This window comes from Erpetoichthys calabaricus, chromosome 11 (assembly GCF_900747795.2).
Source record: "Erpetoichthys calabaricus chromosome 11, fErpCal1.3, whole genome shotgun sequence".
Taxonomy (NCBI): domain Eukaryota; kingdom Metazoa; phylum Chordata; class Cladistia; order Polypteriformes; family Polypteridae; genus Erpetoichthys; species Erpetoichthys calabaricus.
Genome location: NC_041404.2, coordinates 87008218 through 87029075, shown reverse-complemented (window position 1 = coordinate 87029075; position 20858 = coordinate 87008218). Strand labels below are relative to the sequence as shown.

The 20858-nt window shown below is 38.9% G+C and overlaps 1 protein-coding gene and 1 long non-coding RNA gene across 3 annotated transcripts in view; both read right to left on the bottom strand.

Moving 5' to 3' along the window:
• Positions 1-5352: 5352 nt before the first annotated feature.
• Positions 5353-19603, bottom strand: LOC114661337 (uncharacterized). Of its 2 annotated transcripts, none has more exons than XM_051933885.1 (3): positions 18961-19603; positions 8596-9174; positions 5353-8393 (listed from the first exon to the last, which is right to left on the bottom strand). In XM_051933885.1, the coding sequence occupies exons 1-3, from the start codon at positions 19385-19387 to the stop codon at positions 8047-8049; spliced, it is 1353 nt and encodes a 450-aa protein (XP_051789845.1). In that variant the 5' UTR covers positions 19388-19603; the 3' UTR covers positions 5353-8046. The 2 variants fall into 2 exon arrangements, with proteins under 2 accessions (XP_051789845.1, XP_051789844.1); XM_051933884.1 differs by having other exon boundaries at positions 18901-19602.
• LOC127529649 (uncharacterized) overlaps positions 5353-20858 on the bottom strand; it is a 55188-nt gene continuing 39682 nt past the window's right edge. Inside the window, exon 2 of the long non-coding RNA XR_007936268.1 lies at positions 5353-6559. This is a non-coding gene — a long non-coding RNA (uncharacterized LOC127529649). The remainder of the gene's footprint in view (positions 6560-20858) is intronic.

Sequence of the window (20858 nt, the reverse complement as noted above, 5' to 3'; positions counted from 1 at the left end):
CCTTCCCCTAAACCATGATACTGAACAATCTTTGTTTTCAGATCTTTTGAGAGTTGCTTTGAGGATGCCATGCTGTCACTCTTCAGAAGAGAGTCAAAGGGAAGCACAACTTGCAATTGACCACCTTAAATACCTTTTCTCATGATTGGACACACCTGTCTATGAAGTTCAAGGCTTAACGAGCTAATCCAACCAATTTGGTGTTACAAGTAATCAGTATTGAGCCATTACATGCATTCAAATCAGCAAAATTACATGGGTACCCACATTTTTTTTCACATTTGATTTAATTTCATACAACTAAATACTGCTTCACTAAAAATCTTTGTTCGGAAAACACCCCATTACTCAGATGTTCCTAGGAAATGAAATACATACCACTGTTATCTTTTTTGCTGAAAGTAGAGTCAATTATTATGCAGGCTGAGAGGGGTTCCCAAACTTTTTCATATGACTGTACAGACTGAGCTAAAAGTGGTGAGTTTTGATTTTGCCTGTGCAGTAGGGGCAGTCCCTCCACAACCCTTAATTGGATTACGAGTGTGGAGAACTTATGTATGAATGTAACAGAGGTAGTGGGGTTGGAAAATGAAACACAGTTTTCTTAATCTGCATGGCTGCACGTACAAATGGGTGCATTTGGCTTTGCTTTAAAAGTCCAACCTTAAAAGTAACCTACAAGATCATTTTACAATTAATCATCCTTCATTAGGGCATTCCTGGGGCCTCATGTATAATGCCGAGCGTAGAACTCACACTATAACACAGCGTAAGCACAAAAGCGGGAATGTGCGTACGCACAGAAAAATCCAGATGCAGGAATCTGTACGTACGCAAACTTCCACGTTCTTCCACTACATAAATCCTGATCAGCGTGAAAAGTAACGCACGTGCACGCGCCTTCTGTCCCGCCCCAACTCCTCCCAGAATTACGCCTCTTTGAATATGCAAATCAATATAAATAGCCTTCTGTGAAAAGACAATGGGAAAAGCACAGGGGAAAATATAAGAATTTCAGCGAATACCAAGTGGAGGCAAAGGAAAAACGTACTATTTGTTGGTTTAAACAGTGGTATGATCAACAAAAGGAAGTTGATCGAGTGACAGAGTGTCGGAGAAACTCGAAAGCTCAAGTTCACAAAGTCGCACAGCGCCCGAAATAAAAAAGAAATCACATATCAAAGTCGCCGTGAAAAGGCAAGTCATAGCCCACTGTCTGAGTGTCATATGAAAGCTTATTAGGGTACAGACAAAAACAATTGGCACACAGTGGGGAAAAAAGCATGAAATGTCAACTTTAATCTTGAAATTTCCACTTTAATCACGTAGTTTATTTTTGCCATTAAAGTAGAACATCATAAACTTCAGCTTAAAATTGTTTAATTTACTAGTTTCTCAAATCCCATTAAATGCTTTGTTCTGTATTTGATCTTCTATGTGCTCTATGTGTGTGAATCACTTTGTGCTTCCGGGCTTTCTCTTTCTCCGACAGGACACAGAATCCATTACATTCGTAATGTTACATCTCTCTGAATAATTAAAATACTGAGATGTATACGTCATATCTTTTTCGTGATGATAGGAATGAAAGCATGTTATTAAACATGGGAACACGGTGGCGCAGTGCTTGTTCATGTCTCACACAAGAGGCTTGCTGCGCCATGCGCAACCTTCAATGAAATAATTTATCACAGCAGTACTGCCTCTTTCAAACGTACTAACCTCCAATTCCTGTCCTTACTTTTCTTTCTCCAAATACCCTATCGCCACACAATCAGCTATGTAATAGACGTGAAGCCATTTGTAAGCTTAGAACGCCGATTCTTCAAAACTTTTAAGGAACATTGAAATATCTTCGTAGTATGTATTTAATTATTTTATCCGTCTATCCTTCCAGTGTCGCGTCAGAGCAAGAATACAACGCAATGAAGGAACAATCCCTGAACTAGCTAGCGCTGCGGCACCGTGTCCTCACGTTTAATTATTAACAATACAGATTATTTAAATGAAGTTAAAGTTTTATCTGTATAATATAATCAACATATTTTGCTGCATTTCATCTTAAAAATGATATCGTCATATGTAAATACGTGCTTCATAAAGTGGCATATGTTGTGCAATATTATAACTGTAGTGCTAGTTTACAGTGAGGTGATTGTACTTATAAGTACAGACAGTTCTACAAGGAGCACTTGATGGACTGATTGAGTGCATTTATAGTTCTTGGGATGAAACTTTTTCTAAACCGCGAAGTCCGTACAGGGAAGTCTCTAAAGCATTTTGCCGTGGCTGATGCAGCGTCTGCTTCATGCTGTATACCGATAATTCTCTTTCCGATCAGCTGCTGCTGTGATTCCCCACTCAGCTACAGTGATATCAATACTCCGAGTGGTGCAGTGAGAGTAATATGGAAAAAGATGATCTGCTGTGGCATCCCTTAACGGGAGCAGCTGAAAGAAGAAGAAGATGCAGTGAGAGTTACAACGCTAAAGCAGTTATGGTATTTGGAATACTATGGCTATTCCCTGGACCATTATATTGCTGCAGGTTAATTACAATCAGATGCATTACACTAATAAACAATATGCAGTTAGTTTCAGTGTATTTATAAAGCCGAGTCAGGAACGTGGATCTAAGAAAGAAAGGGTAACCACACAGGAACAATAGCACTGCTTTGACGCTGGGTGCCACCAGTCTGCAAAACCGAGCAGAGAAATTGCGTACACCAAGGTATGAGGTACCGTGGAAATGTGTGTGGCTTTACGCCAAGTTTAGGTTTTATACATTGCGATTTGAGCGTGGAAACGTTCGTACGCAACATTTCTGTGCGTACGCACCGTTTATACAGGAGTCCCCTGCTGTTTTATAAAATAAAATGTCAGCTGTCTATTATTCTGCATATCACATCCTCCAGAATCACAAATGAATTTTCAGTACATTCAACTGCTTGAAAGCCACATTAGGTGATTTATTCATTTATTTTTTATAATCAGTTATATACAGTGCATCCAGAAAGTATTCACAGCAATCCTGTCTCGGAGGTCTACAGACAATTCCTTTGACTTCATGCTTGGTTTGTGCTCTGACATGAACTGTGGGACCTTATATAGACAGGTGTGTGCCTTTCCAAATCATGTCCAATCAACTGAATTTACCACAGGTGGACTCCAATTAAGCTGCAGAAACATCTCAGGGATGATCAGGGGAAACAGGATGCATCTGAGCTCAATTTTGAGCTTCATGGCAAAGGCTGTGAATACTTATGTACATGTGCTTTCTCAATTTTTTTATTTTTAATTAATTTGCAAAAACCTCAAGTAAACTTTTTTCATGTTGTCATTATGGGGTGTTGTGTGTAGAATTCAGAGGAAAAAAATGAATTTAATCCATTTTGGAATAAGGCTGTAACATCATAAAATGTGGAAAAAGTGATGCGCTGTGAATACTTTCCGGATGCACTGTATTCATTTTTTAAAAATGTTTTACCACTGTGATTCCTGCATATTAAAAATTCAGAAACAAAAGATCAATCAGTGCCTTTCAGACTTACAACTTACCTGCATTTCACTTCAGGGTGGCACGGAGCAATGCTACCTCGCACTAAGGAGACCAGTAAGGGTCCTCCCTGCATGAAGTTTACATGTTCTTCCAGTGTCTGCATGGGCTTCCTCCTACTCTCCAAAGACATGCAGGCTAGGTAAACTGAGAACTCTAAAATGGCCCTAGTGTATGGTTGGGGTTGATGTGTGTGTGAGCGAGTTTGCACCTGCAATTAACTGGTGCCCTGTCCAGGGTTTGTTCCCTGCCTTGCACCCGATGCTTGTTGGGATAGGCTCCAGCAGGCCCCTGCAACCTGTTCAAGACTAAGCAGGTTAGAAAATGACTGTATTTCACCTGACTTATGCATAACTACTTAAAGAACAATTAAGAGTGTTCTTAAATTACTACGTGAAAAGAAGAAGCAACAAACATTAAATCCTACTAATAAGTCACCTGTTCTAAGACATTGGCATTTGTGTGAGTGTGTCTATCATCAAATTAGTCCGCTTAAAACATAAAACAGGGCAAAACCCTACTTATCAGTTTTGGGAGATATGTAACCCTCCACTATAAAACACAACCACACTTCTGGAATTTAATCCTCTGCTCCCCAAAATGACAATCTAAATTATTTGCCATTTCTGACTATGAACCATAGGAACAAACATGAAGTCTAAATAAAAGAAAATACATTTAAAGATATAATTCAGCCCTGATTACCTTAAAAAAAAAAAAAAAAATCCACCACCTAGTTCAGGCAAAAGCTACTGAGTATCCAGAGGAATACTTGAGGACCTCAAGACATTTGCTGTATACAGTTCTTTTCATTCTCACATCATCACTCAAAAACAAACAGTAAATACACAGTACCAGCCTTTACAGTCACAAAAAATATAAAGTTTTATGGCTTCATTTTTCTTGACATTGGAGCAGTGTCTTTTTCTGTGTCACGCCAAATAGGTAACTTGTAATCTTCCGATATTCGGTATCTAATATCAGGTGTTAGGGCTATTTATAAGTAACAATAACCAAAATGATTCTTTATGTTCTGGATGAGTATTTAGATTTTTGGAAGTTCTACTATATCTGCAAACTTCAAAATTTGAATCAGTTCATCCATTCGCAAAACTGCTTTGTCTACTGTAGTTCAGTGATGCAGAGAGCAAGAATCATGTGCAAGGTGCAAATCAACCATGGACAAAATGACAGTAATATAAATCAACCAGTAACGGCGCACTGCATTATAATGTGCAGTGAATACACTTGACTTGAGCATTTATAGTTTTCATACTCATTCTCTGTATGTTTAGCATTTGTTTGCTCAGAGGTTGATGTGCCTGCTGCTTCTTGAGCAGCTCTTGTTTTCTCCACCCTAGCGGCCCGCTTCTTCTCTTCTTTCGTCGGCATCTTTTCGTGTTAAAACTGATTAAGTCAATGTTTGTGTTGCAATTACTTACTACATTTTTCTTAATTCTTCACTTAAGCTGGCACTTAAGTCTTCAATGTGCCTCAAGAATGATTTAAGATATGAAAAAGAAGTGACGGCGAAGCTGGTAGGGTTGAGAACGGAACCCATACGCATGCACCACACGGCCGCCCTGCCGAGAGTTGATTCTACAATAAAATAAAATAAAAATAAAAAGAGTAATAAAAATCATCACCCCAAAAGTGGACAGCAGAGGCAGAATCTGTGTACCAAATTTCAAGTCAATAGATCAAACGGTTTGTGAGCCACAGGCGATTTAAAATCCTGGACAGACAAACGGACAGCCATGGTAGCGTATTATATAAGAAGATGCTAGTGTACAAATACGGCATACAAAAAGTTATTTTTATTATTTCATCATTACAACAGTTTTGACAAGAACAAGCCATTAGCCCAACAATCTCTATTTACCTAAATTTGCAACCAGTTGACTTTTGAAGGACCCCAAAGCACTACTGTTACCAGCCTAACTGGTAACTCTATGTGCGTTTAGTTCTTTCTCTTGATACTGTTATGTTCCAAATTACTTTCTCCTTTTATTTTTTATAATTACTGCAACACTAAGCAGTCAAACCTATGTTGATGGGGTGGAAAAGAAGCACCATGTTATTAAAAAAATATGGATACAACAACAAATACAAATAAATGAAATCACCACATGCAAATACATGGATTCATTTTCTATTAAATGTATATACCAACATGTTTACACCATAAACAGACATTTAAAAAAATAAAATCATTTAAAGTACAAGCAACTTTTTTGGAATTGATATATCCATGAATAAACTGTATTTGTATGCCAGTTGTGTGTCTTATTCACATAAAAGTTCTTCTCACATTAAAGTGCTTAAAGCTTTTCTAACAGTTATGTACCCCTGCCTCTCTTCCACTTCCTCCTTGGAAACTGTGAGCTCAACTTTCCTCAAAGTGAATTTGCAAGGGAGAAGCAATCTTACTGTATAGCTTCACCCATTTTGAGGTCAGAATTGCAGGCCGATACGGTACTCAGTCCTGTCATGAATGCAGCTCTTACTTGAGGGTGATATTCCACCAATGCTAATCATTCTAATGACACAGAGTGTCAGTCAAATAAATGTTAAGGCCACAGGTCAGATGCTGGATAGAACATCGTGTCTGCATGCTTCACCGCGACTTTGTCAGTATGTCTACACTTGCATATGTCTCCTTGTTACCATTTCCAGTAGAGATCGCTCAGCTCTAAAACATAGAATGCAAGAAGCAGTTATACTTGTTTACGTGGTAACACAAGTCCCAGTGCCCCATTAGACTTTTTAGCGAAGATAACCAACATGGCTGAGCTGATCATTCTATTCATTAAATCCTTTTTGTTTAGAACTACCTCATAATTATTTTAGTGCTGATACTGGGTTGGTTTCTAAAGTTCAATTAATAAAACTTTAATTTACTTTGTCAGAACTGTCTCATATGATGTTACTTTTTATGAAACACAATCTAACAATATTTAACACCAGTAACGGCACACTGCACAATAACATGCAGTGAATACAACTTGACTTGAGCATTCATAGTTTTCATACTCTTTCTTTCTCTGTACGTTTAGCACTCATTTGCTCAGAGGTTGATGTGCTTGCTGCTTCGTGAGCAGCTCTTCTTTTCTCCACCCTATTGGCCCGCTTCTTTTCTTTTCTTTTGTCGGCAGCTTTCTGCATTAAAACTGATTGTCAGTTTTTGTGTTGCAATTACTTAGTATGTTTTCTTTAATTTTTCACCTAAGCTGGCACTTAAGTCTTCAATCTGCCTCAAGAATGATTTAAGATATGAAGAGGTAGATGAAGTGACGCTGAAGGTGGTAGGGATGAGAATGGCGCCCGTACGCATGTGCTGCACGGCCGCCCTGCTGGCCGCTGTCGAAAGTTGATTCTACAATAAAATAAAATTAAAAATAAAAAGAGGAATAACCTTGGAGGTCAATCATCACCCCGAAAGCAGACAGTAGACGTCACGTAGTATATGTGTTCCAAATTCCAGGTCAATAGGTCAAACGGTTTGCGAGCTCCAGGTGATTTAAAATCCTGGACAGACAAACGGACAGCCACGGTAGCATATTATATATAAAGATGGTGGGAAAAGCATTTCATCGCTCCATTTTCCATAGTAAAGAACTACAAATAAATAAATATAAAATTAAGATTTATGAATTAGAAAATAAAATAAACATTTAAAGGACTAATGAAAAAGCAGCATGATGCTGCAACAAATAATCAAAATGTATAAATAAAACAAAATGTCAGCATCATTTGAAAAATGTTTATGGAAAATGTGATTAACATTTTAACATTAAATAGATAGACATTAGCATTATGGAAAATACTGTTAAAATTGCAATTGCTTAAATTACAAATCTGTTCCACTTACAAAACACAACCACCTCTTTGCAATCAGACCAAGTTTCAATTTCAGGTTGTGGTACTCACAGTGTGGAGTTTGCTTGTTCTCCTCATGCTTGTGTAGGGGAACATCCACACTTAAAAAACTTGCCATTTTAAGTAATCCTCAGTTGAAGTGATTCTATGGAGTGATAATGCTGATAACTAGAAACGTGTCATGTCTTGTGACAGTATAATGCTCATCACTAAATACTACAAAATATGCAACATAGAAATATGTTTATGAGGAATTCCCAGTTTTATAAATTCACAATCCTTTAATTAACTACTACTTTTTTGCTATTTTTCCAACAGTTTTAAATATGCTGCATACAATAACAAAAATGTATAATTAAAAACTGTTGCATTTGTTTATTTTAATCCACTTTTCTGTTGAGAATCGCTGTAATTAAAAGAAATAAATTTTAAGACCTAATGACTTTAGTTGGTTGTTGCTTTGCTCCCTATATTAACAACTATCCACCACTGTATGACAGCATTATTTTAGATGTAAACAGTATAGGTTAGCTGATGAACCATTACAGTCAAGACTAAAGCTAGCCTGCAGACTGCTAAAGAAGGGAATTAACCCTGAGTGATGGCACATGATCAAGTGTGATGTAAAACAGAATCAGTGCAGTTTTGTAAACTCTTCAGCAGTAAAGTCTTATCAAATTGGTAAGTGAGCTTCTTCTTCACTTTTAGGATCTCACCCGTCTTTCCATAGTTGCGGAGTGCTCGTGCCATTTTCTCATATGTCATGGTTTTGCGGTTTCCTTTCTGCTGTCCCCATCTATGTGCAAGTTGTTCTTTATGGTTAGAAGAAAACTGGAAGATTCCTCGCTCTTGATTGACCCACCAAATGCAGTCACGCATCTCACCAGCATGCAGTACAGAAAGCAAGAACTGATAGAGCCGAAGTTTTCTACTAGCATTACTTGTGTTGATGCCAGGACCTATAGTGAATTGATAGTGAGAAGAGGAAAGAAACATAATTAAGTTAGTAAGGCAGAACAAATTATGTAAATTTACTAAGTTCTCTTCAAATATTTATTCAATAATGCCCAAAGCAAATTTTTTGAGACAGGATCTTAAGATTATAATCATATGTCAATTTTCAATGCCTACAAACCTGACAAAAATGATGGAAACACTCACCCTGATAAGAGGTGGGAGAGTTAGTTGGAGTACACATGTCCTCTGATTCACTATCAGAAATCTCAAAGCCAGAAAATTTAAGACTCTGGTAGTCATGGTCTTCTGAAAGGATGCAGCACAGTTGTTCACCTAATGGTGCTTGATACAAATCAGCAGTATTCAAAGGCTTGACATCATCCTCCTTAAATGAGCAAAATTCCACATCACAGTTCCCATTGCACTGTTGCTCAGGTTCTTCTGTGTTCCTACAAATATGCATCTGTTTAGAGATCTCCTTTTTCACATCTATAGATGCTAATTCTGAACCTTCCTCACCAATATAAACTGGCTCTATATCAGAGTCCTCTTCTTTAATAAGAATGCAGGCTCCTCCAACTCCTTCTTGATTGTGGAGGCTTGTCTGTGACTTAGCATTATTTTCCAACTTTGAAGAATTAGTTCTGAAATGTTCAGAGACTTCTTGTTTAATATGATATATTTCTAATCTTTCAGCATCATCCACAATGGTGATGGGTGAAGCCTTCAAAGTTTCGCTAGCTTCTGGGGGACAAGGCAAGTTTTCTTTGAAGCCTTCACTACCTACATATGAAAGAAAACATGTAACATGTTTATACATAAATTTATGTATACAGTATGCATTTTTATTAATATGCATTTTAAATATCAGTTTTTCCAAACATACCTTGTAACAGATATATGATGGATGTATTAAGGGGAGGAAGCAAACTGGAATTTTTTGTATTATATTCCTTTAATACATTTACATAGTTTCAATAAAAGTACAAAAAATTACAGTTCAATCTCAATTTCCTATTTTTGTGCCCTCAACATTCATTTAAAACTAAACAATTAAAAGAAGATATGTCATGTGTTTTTATTTTTTTTTTTATTTCCAGAAGAGGGACTAATGAAAAAATGCTAGTCTTTTTCTTTACTATTTTAATTGTGAATATGAAAATTACTCGATTGTAACATTTCAGATAACTTACTCAAAATCACCAAAGGTTAGCCAACAGTTGCTAAAACTAATGTACATTTTTCAACATCTTTAAAGTGTTCCAAGACAACATGAAAATGTATGTTTTTTATGACTTATTTGTTGACCTGTAATAATTTAAGACTAAAGGGGTTTCCACACCTAGGTTGTTTAGACCACTCTTTTTTTTAACCTTGGAGTGATTTCCCCCATAGTCCAGTTTGTTTCAGGTAGATGTGAACACGTCAATCACACTCTGGTGCAAACCAAAACAACAGGACAAACACCATTTAGAAATATTTCTCTCTGCACGGTGCCAAGCGAACCCAGGAGAGGTTTACATGAGGTATATTAACACTGTGAGCACCAATAAACTGATCTCTAAACTCATCCACCTGGGACTAAGCACCCTAATAACTTTCTTTCTATCAGACTACAGCATGGAAGGCTGGACACGTGCATCTCTTCCACTAGGGTCCTCAACACTGGGGTTCAAGAAGGATGTGTGCCAAGTCCCATACTTTATTCACCATTACTCATGACTGCTTACCTATCCACGGCACAAATTTTATTGTCAAAGTTGCGGATGATACCAGTATACTAGGATTAATCTTCGGTAATGATGAGACTAGCTACAGAGAAGGAGGACAAAATTTAACCAAATAGTGTGCAGAAAACTATTTTTCATTCACTGTACAAAAACTAAATAAATAATTGATTACAGGGAAGAACAAAAGACAGAAGAAAAAATCCCTAATAATAAACAATAAGCAAGTGGAAAAAGTTAACCCACTTTAAATTTGTCACATTGCACATTCTAGAGAACTACATACCTTGTGAAGAAGGCCCATCAACATCTTTTCTTCATAAAGTGACTGAAAAGCTCTAACTTACCTGACCAGGGGCCTCATGTATAAATGATGTGTACACAGGTTTCTATACTCACATCATGATGTATAAAAATTAAGCTTGGTGTAAAGCCACGCGCAGTGGGTAGCGCTGCTGCCTCGCAGTTGGGAGACCTGGGTTCGCTTCCCGGGTCCTCCCTGCGTGGAGTTTGCATGTTCTTCCCGTGTCTGCGTGGGTTTCCTCCCACAGTCCAAAGACCTGCAGGTTAGGTGGACTGGCGATTCTAAATTGGCCCTAGTGTATGTTTGGTATGTGGGTGTGTTTGTGTGTGTCCTGCGGTGGGTTGGCACCCTGCCCGGGATTGGTTCCTGCCTTGTGCCCTGTGTTGGCTGGGATTGGCTCCAGCAGACCCCCGTGACCCTGTGTTCGGATTCAGCGGGTTGGATAATGGATGGATGGATGGTAAAGCCATGCACATACTCATAGCATCATCCACCCTTGTGTACACACTATTCTGCTGTTTTGCAAACTGGCGACACCCAGAGTCATAGCAGTGCTACTGTTTCTGTGGTCTCCCTTTTTTCAGATTCACATCATTGACGTGGGAATTATCAAATACACCAAAGTTAACGAAGTGTCATTTACAAATGTAATTCACTTGATTGTAATCATTCTGTAACATTATAATGGTACATGGAATGAACTAACTATTCAAAATACCACCGCTGCTTTAGCGTTGTGACTTTCAGTGCACCACTCAAAAGAGTATTTTAACCTATTGTGTGTGCATGTGGTATCATAGCTGCACAGCAGCTGATCGGAAAGCTCTAAGGCGGGTTGTGTCAAGAACACAGAGAATTATTGGTATACAACTTCCAGCCCTGGAGAACATTTATAGCACATGCTGCCTAAGGAAAGCCACCAGCATCCACATGGATTCCACTCAGACAATGGCATAGTCTGTTTGAACTCAGGCAAATGCTTCAGAGCCTTTCCAGTGTGGACCTCGAGGCTCAGAAACAGTTTAATCCCAAGAGCTATAAATACACTCAATCAGTGGATCAAGTGCTCCCAGTAGAACTGCTTGCACTTATAATTACAATTACCTCACAGTAAACTTGCACTACAACTGTAACATTACACAACCTGAGCCACTTTACGAACCATTTACACTATCTGCATTGTATGTACATGTTTATTGTACTTATGCTTTCATATTGTATATTTTTCATTGTATTATTGTTATTTTATCATTTTATAGGAAAATAAGTTTATGTAGATTCTGCATATTGAATCTCATTGTACCATACAATGACAAGAAAGGAATTCAGTTCAATTCAATAGAAGAGAGCGCGTATTTACAGATGATGATTTCCAAGAGCTATCCTCTTGGAGTTGTGTGCCGTTAGAATACTAGGATGTATTCTTGATTTCATTTTTAAGATGAAGTCCAATAAAGCAGGCATATTACATTTTACAGATAAATCATTAGCTTCATTTAAATAATGTATACTGTTAATAATTAAACATGTGAGGGTATGGTGTGCAGCAGTAGCGATGAGCTGGTGCCCCATCCAGGGATTATTCCTTCCTCGCGAGTTGATGAGTTGATAGTGCAACCCTGGATGGATAAAATAATTAAACATGTATTACAAATAATGTTCCATAAACGTTTCAAAGAATCTGCATTCTAAGCTTACAGCTGGTTTTACATTTATTACACAGCTCATTAGGTGGCAATTAGTAATGTGGAGAAAGAAGATGGAAGGACAGGAATTGGGGGTTGGTACTTTTGACACAGACAGTACTGTTGCATTAAGTTATTCCATTCAGGGCCGGACGTATCCCAACAAGCATCTCGCAAGAAACATTGACAATCCCTGGATGGGGTGCCAGCTCATCGCTACCGCTGTGCCATCATGGAAGCTGGCTTATGCATGGTTTTGTGCATCTGAATTTTTTTCTCTGTAAACACACCGCTCATTATCCATGAGGCCCCAGGTTATGATCAAATTTTATCATAGCACTACAAAACATCCTAACTTACTGCTGTACAATATGGTATGCTGACTGCACTGTAATAAATTTGAAAGTTTAACAAAGAATGGTAAAGGTGGCACGGTACATCATCAGCGTCAAACTCACAAATTTGGACAACATTGATGCTACAAGACCCTGCATTTCATTAGAGATCCGCTTCACCCAAGGACACTGCATGTTTGATATCTTGCCCTCTGACCAGCACTACAGGGCCACAAATGCCCACACTAATAAGAATATTAGTGCCCCATCCAACTGATGACCAAACCCTTTCATTTTAAATTGCAAGAGTGATTTTCACAGGTGGGAGTCTTCAATGCAATTACTCTTTGAGCACAATGTGAACACAGGAGGCACATCAGCTTTGACATTATGTAGGAATTATTAATTAAGCATTCAAAAATGAACATCATTAATAATTATTTACAGACCTAAATTCATTAGACATGTGATTTGAGATTAACTAAGTTGAGGTTACGTTCATATAGGAGGATAATGGAGAACAAATATGCAAAATCATATAGTGAAATTAAACTCACCAGAGACCTCTATTATCTAAATGAAACTGAAGAATATCACTGTGTGCCTCGTCAGTTCCAGTGGACCAGTGAGTTAACTCGGTAGACCAGCTCACCAACCTCTCTTTCCCGCTGTCCTGATAAAATGTGTCCTTTCCATAGCATACAAAGTAATGTATAATTGTCATGTACACTTCTACTTATTAATAATAGGCATTCTGTTCACTAAGCTCCATTTGACAAACTACCTACCACATCATTACTGCATACTGTGGTGACCCACCATGATGATTTTTCCAAGGAAAAAAATTGTTTCTACCCATAAAAACAAGTCCATGACACACCCATGATGTGTTTATTTTTACTTCTGGTTTGTATGAAAGTTTGCTGTGTGTAATGCAATCAAAAAAACTGGAGATCAAAACAAAGTAACTAATCATATTTTGATTCTGCCCAAAGCAAACAGACTATGAGTGTGAAACTGTCTTTAAACTGATCAAACTGCATGACAACTTCCAAAAATTTGATTGTAATTTAAGTGAAAGGGTACACCATCATGTTGAAAAGTATATAGTAGAACTTGAGTGTCAGGCCATAGCTAAACAACATGATCTATAGTCACTATTTTAACTGTGCAGTTTTTATTAAATACCCACGTTTGTGCCTAATCTGTATACAACTGTGTCATTTGACTTCCAGTGAGTAATAAAAGAAATTATTCGTAACAATACAAAATACACATAAGAACACAATGCTTCTGTTGTATGATCAACCTATCAGTGTCGTATGTTGTTATTTTATGCGATTTCCACAGTGGCTCAAAGTGTAAGCAACACATACAGTTAGGTCCATAAATATTTGGACAGAGACAACTTTTTTCTAATTTTGGTTCTGTACATTACCGCAATGAATTTTAAATGAAACAACTCAGATGCAGTTGAAGTGCAGACTTTCAACTTTAATTCAGTGGGGTGAACAAAACGATTGCATAAAAATGTGAGGTAACTAAAGCATTTTTTTAACACAATCCCTTCATTTCAGGGGCTCAAAAGTAATTGGACAATTGACTCAAAGGCTATTTCATGGGCAGGTGCGCAAGTCCATCGTTATGTCATTATCAATTAAGCAGATAAAAGGCCTGGAGTTGATTTGAGGTGTGGTGCTTGCATGTGGAAGATTTTGCTGTGAACAGACAACATGCAGTCAAAGGAGCTCTCCATGCAGGTGAAAGAAGCAATCCTTAAGCTGCAAAAACAGAAAAAACCCATCCAAGAAATTGCTACAATATTATGAGTGGCAAAATCTACAGTGTGTTACATCCTGAAAAAGAAAGCAGGCACTGGTGAACTCAGCAACGCAAAAAGACCTGGACATCCACGGAAGACAACAGTGGTAGATGATCGCAGAATCATTTCCACGGTGAAGAGAAACCCCTTCACAACAGCCAACTAAGTGAACAACACTCTCCAGGGGGTAGGAGTATCGATATCCAAGTCTACCATAAAGAGAAGTCTGCATGAAAGTAAATACAGAGGGTGCACTACAAGGTGCAAGCCACTCATAAGCCTCAAGAATAGAAAGGCTAGATTGGACTTTGCTAAAGAATATCTAAAAAAGCCGGCACAGTTCTGGAAAAACATTCTTTGGACAAATGAAACCAAGATCATCCTCTACCAGAATGATCACTATCCAAAGCATACCACATCATCTGTAAAACACGGTGGTGGCAGTGTGATGGCTTGGGCGTGCATGGCATGACACAGGACAGAAGCAGCCAAATGAATTCTGAGGTGTTCAGAGACATACTAATAATAATAATAATTCTTTGCATTTATATAGCGCTTTTCTCACTACTCAAAGCGCTCAGCAATTGCAGGTTAAGGGCCTTGCTCAAGGGCCCAACAGAGCAGAGTCCCTATTGGCATTTTACGGGATTCGAACCGGCAACCTTCTGATTGCCAGTGCAGATCCCTAGCCTCAGAGCCACCACTGTCTGCTCAAATCCAGCTAAATGCAGTAAAATTGATTGGGCTGCGTTTCATGATACAGATGGACAATGACCCAAAACATACAGCCAAAGCAACCCAGGAGTTTATTAAAGCAAAGAAGTGGAAAATTCTTGAATGGCCAAGTCAGTCACCTGATCTTAACCCAATTGAGCATGCATTTCACTTGTTGAAGACTAAACTTCAGACAGAAAGGCCCGCAAACAAACAACAACTGAAAGCCGCTGCAGTAAAGGCTTGGCAGAGCATTAAAAAGGAGGAAACCCAGCATCTGGTGATGTCCATGAGTTCAAGACTTCAGGCTGTCATTGTCAGCAAAGGGTTTTCAACCAAGTATTAGAAATGAACATTTTATTTCCAGTTATTAAATTTGTCCAATTACTTTTGAGCCCCTGAAATGAAGGGATTGTGTTAAAAAAATGCTTTAGTTGCCTCACATTTTTATGCAATCGTTTTGTTCACCCCACTGAATTAAAGCTGAAAGTCTGCACTTCAACTGCATCTGAGTTGTTTCATTTAAAATTCATTGTGGTAATGTACAGAGCCAAAATTAGAAAAAAGTTGCCTCTGTCCAAATATTTATGGACCTAACTGTAATTTAGGGACAGCATACACAAAATACAAGGAATGACAACATTAATGGGTGGTACAAAATTTAAGGTAAAGCAGCAATACAGTAAAGAATTGCACAAATACAAAATAAAAACAAAAATCAGTGTTGAATGCTATAAAAGACTTGTTCATCGTGTGAATTGGTTTTGCACACAAATTATGAGAATTTTAAGGCAGATGTATTGCATGCAACAGGGCTAAAGTAAAATGAGTGTTTTGCAGAATGAGCACTCACAGTTAAAATCATGGATAGTCAACTGAGTGAAATGCTTATCTTTGCCTCAGCCAGTAAAATTGGCTGTGGTACACTCTCTATATGAAGAAGAATTTGAGCCTATCATGTGGCTTTTGTAGCAAACTTCTTTAATTTTATCACAGCATGCCTTAAACACTAAATAACATCGCTTACAGATTTTGTTTCAGCTCAAGTGCTGCCTTGACAGCTTCAATACACACACAAAGTGCTCAGGTAACAGGCTGATTCCTGTTTGTTTCTTCTATGTGAATTGTGTGACCCCTATGTTTGCATTCCTTCTGGTACTAACACCCTCTAAAAAGGTACCTGGTGTGCCCAGTTTGTTTAAGTGCAAATGAATATACTAAAATGCATATAATAGTGTTGTATCCAGGGCTAGTTTCTGCTGCTATCCACTCTCAAAAAATAGATGAATTAATACAAACATGTATGCCAATATGATTGTTCAGCAGTGGAGCAATCAGTTAGCAACTGACTGTTCTAATGTACATGTACACATTGTACAAGGGAACTCTGATTTTCTGAGGTTCTCCTAAACTGCACCGTTTTAATGATGCCAACCCCTCACATTTTCCGTGTACCATTCGTGTTTTTCCTATGTTAGGCAGAGTGGTGGCTCTGAAGCTAGAGATCTGCACTGGTAATCAGAAGGTTGCCGGTTCGAATCCCGTAAATGCCAACAGGGACTCTGCTCTGTTGGACCCTTGAGCAAGACCCTTAACCTGCAATTGCTGAGCGCATTGAGTAGTGAGAAAAGCGCTATAGTGAGAAAAGCGCTACATAAATGAAAAGTTATTATTATGTTCTAATACATGAGGGGGGACCCAAAATTAGCCAGAATAGGTCAATAGCAAAGAAGTATGGTGTAGTTATCGAATATGCTGCGAGGTATAATATGCCTATAATGTCAGGTGAATCAGTCCGCCAAGTGCTATTGTGCGGAGTTGATCAAGTGTGTGTTTCTGGTGTTTATTCTACAATTACACAGGTTCGGTCATTTTTTTTTTTTCTCCAAGCCACCAGGGCAAAATTTCGAAAACCAATGATTATTGTGTTTTTCAACATTAACAGACTTGTTCATAAGGAGTTTGTTTCCTTATGAACAAACTGTTAAAGAGTGACAGTACATGTCTTCAAGAAAGCATTAGGAAAAACCGTGACAGCACACCTGTATGCACCATGTTGTCAGCAAACAAGTTTTGGATCAAAAACAATGTTGTTACCCTAGTACCAGTTGTGTTTGCCAGATCTTACTCTCTGTGGCTTCTCCTTGTTTTCCAAAAGTAAAACTGAAATTGAGAGGGGAGAGGGGGATTTGTTATCATGGAAGAAGTATATGAAAAAACATTGGAGCCTCTAGAGATAGTAACAAAAGATGAGTACAGGAAATGTTAACAGGAATGGAAGAAGTGCTGGGACATGTGTATTGCATTTCAAGGAAGGAGGAGGAGGAATTTGTGAAAGTTTTATTATAAAGTTTTTATTTTCTCTCAAAAAACATTTCCAGGAATTTTTGCCTCTCCCTCTATCCGAACAGTACTGGACAGGGAACCGACTTCTAACATGTTTCTAACACTCTAAAATGCACTTTTACTCAGTCTTACTGTGTCAGGTTAGTTTTCAATTAATCAATGACCCCTGCCTGCCTTAGTAATAAAACCTAGGCATCTGAAAATAAAGTAAGTGATGTCTGAAGTGGTAATATAGAGAAGTCAAGTAAAGAAAGCTGCAAGATACCCCTGTTCAGGATGGTAGGTTTTATGTGGTCATTAATGCTCAATGGATTTAGTACTTTTCATGCTGGCATTTGTGTACTGGATCTGACTATTCGACAGTGGAGAGTGACCACATACAAGTATATTGGAATTCAAATGAGGAATATAGAAAAGATCAGTCATTAATAAACATTCACAAATGTATAATAGACGAAATTATCTGAGTGTTTTTAAACATAAAACTGAAAATTATGTATTGTATCAAACTAATTTTTATCGTAAAGACCTAATTCTACAGATCATTGTATATACCATGGTGGTCCCACATTGATACAGTTAGTAAATAAGTAGTGGAGTAAATTTATATTCTTTTTTACAAGGTGGAAAAACTGCACAAATATTTGTTAAATGCTGGAAAACAATACAAGTTACAGCCAAACTGAAGTAACCACACTAGTATGATCAAAACAAGCTTTGATAAGTATTACCTAGTACTACTAGTGCAAGTGCAAATTAAATTTTGTTTTGAATGTCGTAAAATGTGTAGCACTGTAGATAACCTGCATCAATCTGTGTGCCTTGACATTGCTTTGAAGACCCCTAAAACTTCTACTGCCTTTACTACTAAAAATGTAGGATAGCCCTAGCCAAAGAAATACTTTTGAAGCATATCTAATACATATATTAAGATAAGTTAAAGTTGCATAAATACAGTAGCACCATGCTTCTCAAACTATTTAATTCTAAGGCCCCAAAACAAAGATTCTCAGGGTCCACTCCCCTCCCAATAAATTAAAGATAAAAAAGATTGGAAATTTTTTTTGAGAGTGGCAGTCTGACTTGGGTATTTCCAGGTGTAAAACTAATCCCGTCCAAATAAACACATTGATACACTTTTGTTCTGTGACTAAGCTGTGGTTTTGGTGAACTAAAAAACTAATGGACACACTCCTCCACAAAAAATTCAATAAACCACAGAGAGGAAAAGAGAGGGCACTACTGGGGACGGAGACTAAAGGGTAGCTTGTTCTGGCCGTCTACATCCTCACATCCCTCAACAATTTCACATTCTGCTAGTAGAATTTTTTCAAATCAAACAACGAGCACTACACTAGGAGCTTAAAGAAAATAATCTGAGCCAAACAAAAAATCAACCGGCAAGGCACTCAGACCTATGATTATGCGTGTCATGTCTTTAAGTAGGATATAGACATATATGTGGACTTTCCTCCTTCACTTTTACACGTATTTATCACCGCCAAGCCACTCGGAGCTGGATGTCTCGTCAGTTCCAGTGGACCAGTGAGTTAACTCGGTTGACGAGCTCACCGACCTCTCCTTCCCGCTGTCCGCCGACTCGGCCAGCGCTGCTCCAGACGCACTCCACACGTACCGCTGTTGGCTAGTGGTGCTCGGAGTCCAGCAGGAAGCTTGTAGGCAGACAGCCGAACCCGAGGGCGCATCCTCTCCAGCGTTCGCGGTGGTGTCCGTCTGCTTTTCGCTGGAGACCCAGGCCGGTTGACTTCCACAGGTTCTGGGTGGACGCGAACATCCTCAAGCGGCCGCCTTGAGTCACCGAACCCCGAAACAACGTGAACGTCTAGGCCGCAGCTACTTCTGCTCTGCAGCGCTTCCAACCTTGCGGTGAGCCGGACGATTTCGTGTTCTTTCTCCGATAAGCCTAGACGTAAAGCAGCCAGCTGTCTGCTGAGGAACACGGTCACCTCACACAACACTGTCTGCACGGCTGTCTTCACCGCCTGCTCCACGGTTAAGCTCAGCTCGTCATTAAGGAATGGAGATGACAGGGCAGGATCCATCTTTCCCAGGCCTTCAGTGACGGAATAGTGCAGTACCAAGGCTTGGATTTAGGCGACCACTCCTCCTTCACAAACTGACCCGTCACTGAGCAAATGCCAGTGTTCTAACAACGCTAAGTGAGACCATCACGAAAACAACAGCGCCAGCGACACAAGACTCGCGTCTGAAGCCCGCCTACCACAGTGCGACCGGGCCGTGACGTAAACCAGAACTGCCAATGGATTGGTGGTTTCAACCAATTTACGCTCAGTTTACTTTGCGAAAACAACCAATGAACAGCAAGCCAAATCTACGCCAAAGGCTCAGAGATTTGCAGAGAGTGAGTTAGTTAAAAAAGATACTTAATGATCTGTAAAGACAGAACGAAGAAAACATTCCAGACCGAAACTGAGTTTACTTCTGAATAAAATCGGTAGTGTATTTCATCGTTCCCCGTTTTTGTATTCATATGTTTTGTATTCTACATTTGCCGTGTTTACTTACTTTTATTTCTATTCTCACACAAGTAATTTGTCAAGAATAAAGAATGTGACCGATTGAGTAGAATACCCGAGTAGGACCCGATTTCATTCAGTTTGTGTTAAGTGTATTTATTCTTCACGTGTTCTTGTGATTTTTCTTACCCCAGATACTGCCGTTTTATTTCCATATCCCGAATATGTGGATGTGAGGTTAACTAGTTAGTAAATTAGTTCTGCGTGAATGAGTGAAGGTGTGTGCTTGAATGTGGTCTGCAATATGCCCGGTACTAGAAGTGTTGGCACAGATTCCTCACACCCCTAAACTGCATAACCAGTTTAAAAAGAAGATGGATGCGTGAATGAAGTAGGCTTCTAAGCAGGAATCATTCAATACGTTCATCTGTAATTCACTGTTCTAATACCTTCAAACCAGTAGCATCTTAATTAGCTCAGACACTGGTTGCCCCCATTTTTATTCCAATGGCCAGGATGATCGAAGGTTATAAGATTGAAATTGGAATCATTAGGATATAGCAGAAGGGAGTTGTACCATAACCCAGCCACAGGAGATGCAGAAACCAGTGTGTTTCTTCGTGCTGGTCCCAAGCCCGGATAAATGGGGAGGGTTACATCAGGAAGGGCATCCGGTGTAAAATTTTGCCAAATCAATATGCGGACAACAATACAAATTTCCATACCGGATTGGTCGAGCCCCGAGTTAACAACGACCGCCACCAGTACTGTTAGCCAACAGGGTGCTGGCAGAAGTTGGGCTACTGTTGGGCGAAGAAGAAGAAGGCGAAGAAGAGGGTGGAGATGTGTCCGGAGGCAGGAGGAGTGGAGGAAAGTAAAGAGAGTGGAACTGAGGGTAGGGACTTTGAATGTTGGCAGTATGACTGGTAAGGGGAGAGAGTTAGCAGATATAATGGAGAGAAGGAAGGTTGATATATTGTGCGTGCAAGAGACTAAATGGAAGGGGAGTAAGGCCAGGTGGACTGGAGGTGGAATC